At 39.3% G+C, this 7672-nt stretch overlaps 2 protein-coding genes across 2 annotated transcripts; both read right to left on the minus strand.

Annotated features, from left to right (window-relative positions):
* Positions 1 to 974: 974 nt before the first annotated feature.
* On the minus strand, positions 975 to 3613 carry LOC141628823 (uncharacterized). The gene is made up of 6 exons (XM_074441920.1): positions 3173 to 3613; positions 2760 to 3142; positions 2443 to 2618; positions 2192 to 2283; positions 1958 to 2065; positions 975 to 1853 (listed from the first exon to the last, which is right to left on the minus strand). The coding sequence occupies exons 1-6, from the start codon at positions 3611 to 3613 to the stop codon at positions 975 to 977; spliced, it is 2079 nt and encodes a 692-aa protein (XP_074298021.1).
* Positions 3614 to 3616: 3 nt separating this feature from the next.
* On the minus strand, positions 3617 to 4528 carry LOC141628824 (uncharacterized). Its single transcript, XM_074441921.1, has 2 exons — positions 4378 to 4528; positions 3617 to 4008 (listed from the first exon to the last, which is right to left on the minus strand). The coding sequence occupies exons 1-2, from the start codon at positions 4526 to 4528 to the stop codon at positions 3617 to 3619; spliced, it is 543 nt and encodes a 180-aa protein (XP_074298022.1).
* Positions 4529 to 7672: the final 3144 nt, after the last annotated feature.

Here is a 7672-nt window from a genome sequence, read left to right on the forward strand (position 1 = left end):
AAATATCTTACACTCACCTCTAAATATAACAGTTCCTTTCCTATCTTCGGTTAACATCCTAAATAACGAACATCAAATCTATCAACAAAATTACCTCAACATTCATTCCAATTCTATCCTTAATTGCATTGTAACCTAACTCTCCACCAAAATCTCATATCGTGCAAATACTCTACCAACTTCTTACTCCCTTAAGTCCTCAAAACTCATGGCTAACATGTCGTACTGAAACTCCAATATAACCATTAACTCACACCCTCTCATGATGCTATCGTACATCTCCATGATTCCTTACTTTCATGTTCCTTAACTCTGGTCAACGTTCTCTCAGCTTACTTCCATCCGTCTTTTCCCTTTATACTCAACAATACCAATTAATAATTCATCTCCTTACTTCTTCTACCTAATTCTTTAGTAATCCGGTTACCTTCTCGTTGCTCCACAACTCAAGTTCCATTAATTCATATCAGTATCTTTCACTCTCCCTTATCACTGATTCTCTCTTATCATGCTACTCACTCACACTTGCCACCATTAAGTCCACACAATCAACGATTACTCATCAATTAATTGCATCTACCTTTTTACATCTCTAGAACCAAAATTTCACTTTATACCGTTAATTGCCCAAAGAATTATACACTAGGCTCACCTCTTAATAATCCACATTCCCAAACTCAGTCACTAGCTACAATCGCAGCATAACTCGATCTAAGCTCACTACACCATTCGTTTCCATCCTTCTATAACGACTTCCATCACATATATCCTTAACCAACACAATCCTAACCATCTCCCTCCATAAATCCTTACACATCCCAAGTTGCCACTATTCGCATCCCTCATTTCAATCTTTTCATTCTCACGTTCCTCGAGCTTAAATCACCCCTTGCTCATATACGCTTTTTTTTTTTTGTAAAATGTGAGTATGTATATTAAATATCAAAAAATAAGGTACATATGTCTATCAAGCATCATTGATTGTCTATTACATATAATTCCTTGCTTTGTAACCAATCTAAGTCCGTCTTTGTGATCATTCTAAAATCTCTTCCTCGTAGTCTTGCTTTAATCTCCTCAATAACTTGAATGACTACTCTTTCAGGCCTTAGTAATATCCCCTCCATTCTGCTTTTGTTCCTCTGCTGCCAAATTTTATACACAATTCCCCACAGCAAAGCAAGCTGCACCCCCTTTTGCAGATTTGTACCTGTCCTCTGAGTGCACCAGTCTAACATATCAGTGACAGGAAATGTAATCTTCATCCTCTGACTCACCTCCTGCACGACCCTTCTGCTGTATATGCAGTCACATAGTAAATGATCCAAACTTTCAGCAGCCTGATTGCACAACAAGCAGCTGTCATCAACCTCAATTCCATATTTAATCAGTTTATCCTTAGTCCTCATAGCTCCATGTGCATATAACCACCCCACAAATTGATGCTTTGGTACCACTTGCTCATTCCATATCCATTTAGACCAAGTAACAGCCGTTTTCCTATCCTTGAGCCATTCATAGCCCATAGCAGGAACATACTTGGACTGTGCAGTCCATGTGCCATAATTATACCCAGGGAGCATCTCTTCCTTAACTTTACAAATCCTTCTCAAAACCCAACTGAAGTTAGCAGAAGATTTATAATCCAGCCAAGCCTTCCCTTTTAGGTAGTTCTTATGTACCCACTTCACCCAAATTGAATCCTTCTCTTCCATTATCCAGTGAACCAGTCTGCCTATCATAGCCTTGTTCATAGTTTTCTGGTCTTTTAGCCCTAATCCTCCCTCTTCTTTAGAACAGCTCACCTTTTCCCAAGCTACCAGTGGTGCCCTCCTGTAATCAGAACTGTTGTCCTATAAGAAATTTCTGCAAGTAGCTTCTATTCTACTGATGATTCCTTTTGGGAGCACAAACATTGAGGCCCAATATGATGCAATGTTAAGAGCACTGACTTTACCAGCACCAGTCTCCCAGCATAAGAGAATTTTTTTGCCCCATAATTGTGTATTCTACAGCATATCTTCTCTCCCAAGCACTCAAAGTCATTTTTCTTCAGTCTTGTGGTCTGTATAGGCATCCCAAGGTATTTGAAAGGCAGCAGTCCCTCCACAAACCCAGACACTCTCATAATATCCTATTTGATGTTCTCTGGTACTCCTTGGAAATAAGCATTCGATTTGGCAGCACTTACCTGTAGTCCATATGCCTTAGAAAAGGTAGAAAAGGATCTTAGTAAGAGCATCATGGAACAGGCATCCCCTCTACTGAACAGGAGAACATCATCTGCAAACATTTAATTTGACAGTTTGATTTCTTTGCATAGTGGGTGGTAGTTAAACTCATACTTCTCTGCTGCATATTTCAAATTCCTGGTAAGGTACTCCATACATAAGGTAAAAATAAGGGGAGAAAGAGGATCCCCCTGTCTAAGACCCCTCTTACCTTGAAAATACCCAAACATGTCCCCATTTAGAGATAAAGAAAAGCTTGCAGTAGTGATACACTGCAATACCATCTCTTTAAAGTCAGTGGGGAAGTTAAATGCATCTAGCAGTTGTTCAACAAAAGTCCATTCCACTGTATCATAAGCTTTTTGCAGGTCTATCTTGAACATACACCTAGGAGAAGCATTAGGTCTTTCATAAAGTCTTATCAGGTCTTGGCAAATAAGAATGTTCTCCTAGATTCTCCTATTTTGAATGAAATCCCCCTGGTTTTGATCAATGATGCTAGGCAAGACATCAGCTAATCTGGAACACAGCAGCTTAGAAATGATTTTGCAAATGACATTGCGGCATGCTATAGGACGAAACTGTAAAACACTCTGAGGTCTCTCACATTTGGGAACAATTGTAAGGGTTGTAGCATTGATTTGCCTGAGAAGTTTCTTGTGAATAAAAAAATCTTGGACAGTAGTTACTACATCTCCACCTATAACATCCCAAGCATCTTTGAAGAACTTACTTGTGAAGCCATCAGGTCCAGGGGACTTGATGTCAGGAATTCCAAACAATATATCCCTTACCTCCTTACAAGTGTCTGGTCTTCTCAGAAGGGTATGATGATCAGCATTACATCTGGTCCCTTTCTCAATTAATCTCCTGTGTACCCTTTTTGTCTCCTTATTAGCTCCAAGCAGGCCCTAATAATATTCCAGAAAAGCATTATGTACCTGTTCTGGTGTATCACACAGTTTACCATTCCTATCCTCAATCATCATAACCCTATTTCCATTCCTTCTTTTTTTGAGCACTCCATGGAAATAAGAGATATTAGTATCCCCCTGCTGCATCCAATGTATTTTAGAATTTTGAGCCAAGAAACTGTCCCTAGCCTCAGTCAGCTCCCTCAAATTTTTAGAAGCCTCAAACTCCTCAGTTATAAGGGATACATTAGAGGGATCCTTTCCTATCATACCCTGCAATTCCGCTACTCTACTCTGCTTAATAGATGTTGCAGTCTCAATGTCACTAAACTTCTCTCTATTCAATGCTTTCAGAGCAGGCTTCAAGAGCTTCAAGTTTTTTGTCACCCTGAAAAGAGGTGTGCCTTGGATAGTATGACTCCAACACCTTTTGATGATAGGCACAAAATCCTTAGAAGCACCCCACATATTTTAATATTTGAAGCTTTTGGTGTTTTGGACCTGCATTGAGCTAAAAATCAAGCAGGGAGTATGATCCATCATGCCCTCAGGGAGGAAATTATCATATAGCTCAGGAAAATGATCACTCCAAGCTTTATTTATCATAAACCTATCAAGCCTACTATAAATCCTATCCACAGGCTGCTGCTTATTATTCCAGGTGAACAAAGAGCCAGTAGCCTGAATGTCCACTACTTCACCATCATCAATGCAACTTCTGAAAGGTTCAATCTTAGCATTGGTAGTATTGCCTCCCACTCTCTCAGTAGCTGACAACACACAATTGAAGTCACCAGCCATGGCCCAAGGACCATCAGCTTGACCAGCAAACCTTCTTAAGTGATCCCACAGAGGAGTCCTCTCTTGAATACCATTAAAAGCATATATCATTGTAAAATAGAAGGTACTTCTGCTCACCAATGCCTCAACTTTCATATAGATGGATTGAGCATTGTATCAATAAATTGAATTCTGAAAACCTTAGGATCCCAAAGAATCCATATTCTCCCATTATTGTGGTACCCATTATTAGTTGAAATACACCAGTTATTGAAATTATTTACAACTTTACTAATCGCCTTGCTCTTTATTTTTGTTTCCAACAAACCAAATAACCCAACACCCTTATTTTGCATTAAAAAATTTATGAACTTTTGCTTATTCATTCCTCTCACATTCCAAAATCCTATTTTATCCATTAAGTAAAAGAGGAGACTTAGTGCGACCATTACCAATATCAGTACCATTCTTTTTTGAGGGAGATGTCAGTATTTCTTTGTAAGAATGAGCGTCAAAAGTATCAACACTATATCCACTCATGTCTCCTTCCTGTCTATGCATTCTGACAAATCTTTTGCCTGGGGTTACAAACCTAGTCACCATCTGAGTGTTTGTCTTAGTCAGAGGCAGAGTGCCCTCCTGTGGTTGTACTTCAACTGGTTGTGTACCCCAATAGTTTGCTTTACTCTCCATATCTGTTTAACTGGTTTTTTTCCAGCATCTCCCTGATTTCCTTTTCTACAATACTCCATATCATGCCCCATGCCTTGGCATTTCTTACACTTGACAGGTCTCCACTCATACTCTATATCAACTCTTATGATCAGACCTTTTTCATCCTTAAAAGCAATCTGTGAAGGCAACTCTTGGTCCACCATCAGTTCTACCATAACACGTGCATACCCAACCTTGTCCTTTCCTCAGTGGCTGCATCACATTTAATGTACTTCCCAAGTAAACCAGCTATTTCAGGTAACCCTTTACCCTAAAATTTTAGGGGTAATTTATGGATTTGAACCCAAGCAGGGACTGATTTCACATCATCCTTTGTCATTTCCATGTCCCTAGTCCAAGCCTTAATAATCATTGGTTTATTGTAAAAAAGATAGTGCCCTGAACTCATGACTTTCTCTTTCATTTCCATTGTTTTAAACCTAACAAAAAAAAACCATTGGGCATGAACGAAATTATGTTAATATTAAACTTCGTCCAAATCCGTCTTATGAAACCTTCTACCACCTGCCACGGCGGATTTGCTCCCAGAATAAAGCAAACCACCGCCTGACTCCAATATTCAATTTCCTCTTCAACATCCTCCAATTGTAACTGTAACATGTCATCAGTCTCTGTTTTTGGTTCTTCCTCGCTAAAAAGAGGACTCTGTTCTGCTATCTCCTGAACAACTTCCTCATCCTCTTCATTCGCAATGTCATCTTCATCACATTCTTCTTCTTCTTCATCCGTTTAAACTACTAATTCTGGGATGCCATTAATCTCATTAATATCTTTTGTCTTACGTTCCTCATCAACATCTGGTCCTGCCCTAGTTTCATTCGGAACCGACTTTTCCATATCTTCCTGATTTGAATCTTCTACTACCAAGGACTTTGCCCCTGGAACACTCCTTCCTCTTAGCATCATCTCCCTTTGTCTTTTCCCATATACGCTTACCTTTACATTACTCAACACGTGACAATATCACTCAGTACCTCTCACAAAACATGCTCCCTGTCCCGATAAGTTCATCAATCTTCCCTTTCCTTTTACCCACTATCTATCACAACCACATTTAACCCATGTCCTCCCCACCAAACTCATACTCATCATATAGTGCTACTCCTTACATCATAGGCTCTGGTAACTTAAGTATCAGGACCAACACATATGTAAAATAATGCATAAAGAAGCAAAAGAACAACTTTGAAATAAATATGATATGCGACGAGGTCAAAAGATAAGCATATGACCCAAAACAGGAGTTACTAGATCGAGTACAGCCTACTCGATCGAGTAGGTGAAGATCAGAAGCACGCATAAAAAATTAGCAAGGATACTCGATCGAGTACCACGATCGAGTACGGGGTACTCGGTCAAGTACCAAGAGGTTTACTCGATCGAGTAAGGGCTACTCGATTGAGTACCCTACGCAGTTCTCAGCATCGTCCAATTTTCATAAAACGGTCATATCTCACTCATTTCTTGGTCATTTTGGGCGTGTGACCTATCGCTAGAATCGTAAGAGAACAAGCTATCACCTTCAATTGGAATCACATCAATATCATATATTCATATCCAGTAATAACAGTTTGAATACAGCTCCTCTATAGTCGAACAACATAACTATTCGGTTTCACATGTTACTAACTAACATCTCTTATTCCACAACCTACTAACTAATCAAAAGCTATACAAGAAACACCAAAGCATGCCTCCTACCCCTCTATTCCAACTTAATCATATATATACAAATATCACAACTCCTATCGCATGTTATTACTACAAAGCCAAACATTAGCATTCATCATGGTCATGTATATCCTTCAACTTTATCCAACATACAATCCAACACTTTCTATTCAAATCAATCATATCTTCATCCAACATGTGCATATGAAACAACCATAAAACAAGTAGCGATCCCATGACACCCCATACTGACCGGTTCAAAGTTGTAGGGCGAGTTCGCGACTTTAGGACGTCTCCCAAGCCTTTGTGTTAGCTCCAAAAAACTCCTACCCGGATTCATTTTAATTTGACTCTATACATTCATTGGGTTCATTAGTTACAGATTCAAAAATCTTCGCTCTGATACCACTTTGTAACACCCCCATACACCAAGGTACTTTACCAAGACCACCTAGTACATGAGAATGCTACCATATGTATAATAAATACGACTGTTCCAAATCCAAAATCCAACTAAAGTAACAAAATGTTATGACACAATAGCGGAAGACTACTACTCTGACTAGTGGTGACTCCATCCCCAGCTAACCCCGTGCGAACCTGAGATATACCTCCTAAACAATTGCTCACCCTCCCCGAATGGATCACCACAGTTTTCAAAACATTTAAACGGTGTCAGTTACTTTATAAACAATATAAGACAATACAACAAACAGTTACACAATCACAATCCCCCAAACACCGTCAAATCACCAATCATCTGACTGCACACTAAAGTGTGTAGGCCTGCCAGAATATCCATCGCAACAAATATTCCACACCGCCAGTGGGGTACCACAGTCGTTGCCACCTAAGCCCCGCTCATCTCCGTCGAGCGAATAACCCATGTTCCTTAATGTGCACATCCCCCTTATGACGGGAACCGCAAGGGGCGAATCAAGGGCGTGAAGCCACTCCCACAAGTGACTCCACTCAGGCGAGCGGGGACCTCGCGAACCGCAAACAAACAACAACAACTACCAATTATAATATCAATGTAAAACAATGCCAATACAAATTACGATATCATAAACATGTCAATCAATCAAACAACCATCTTATAATCATTGATGAAAGATCATAGATCTATATTAGACTCTCTAATAAAATTAATTTATCTCATAAATTGTCATTTAGGTGATCTATGTAACATGCATGCTAATATGAAAGCATAAAAATGAAAGTATAAGGAAAAATAATTTCCTTACATTGATTATATGGTAAAAAAGGGCACAAACTAGTTCTCCTTACTAGTTTGTTCTTGAGCTAAAATGATATGGATGATCCTCCTTGAAAAACCTT

The sequence above is a fragment of the Silene latifolia genome, chromosome Y (genome assembly GCF_048544455.1).
Source record: "Silene latifolia isolate original U9 population chromosome Y, ASM4854445v1, whole genome shotgun sequence".
Classification (NCBI taxonomy): domain Eukaryota; kingdom Viridiplantae; phylum Streptophyta; class Magnoliopsida; order Caryophyllales; family Caryophyllaceae; genus Silene; species Silene latifolia.

What these genes read in the sequence shown, in the direction of transcription:
- LOC141628823 (XM_074441920.1), bottom strand. Translation starts at nt 3,613, where the DNA reads ATGTGGGGTGCTTCTAAGGATTTTGTGCCTATCATCAAAAGGTGTTGG. An exon ending in TGTGTGATACACCAGAACAG is followed by an intron (nt 3,143 to 3,172) that starts GTACATAATGCT and finishes GAATATTATTAG; the next exon opens with GGCCTGCTTGGAGCTAATAA. An exon ending in CATGTTTGGGTATTTTCAAG is followed by an intron (nt 2,284 to 2,442) that starts GTAAGAGGGGTC and finishes AAATGTTTGCAG; the next exon opens with ATGATGTTCTCCTGTTCAGT.
- LOC141628824 (XM_074441921.1), bottom strand. Translation starts at nt 4,528, where the DNA reads ATGGTGACTAGGTTTGTAACCCCAGGCAAAAGATTTGTCAGAATGCAT. An exon ending in AAAGAATGGTACTGATATTG is followed by an intron (nt 4,009 to 4,377) that starts GTAATGGTCGCA and finishes ATGGTATTCAAG; the next exon opens with AGAGGACTCCTCTGTGGGAT.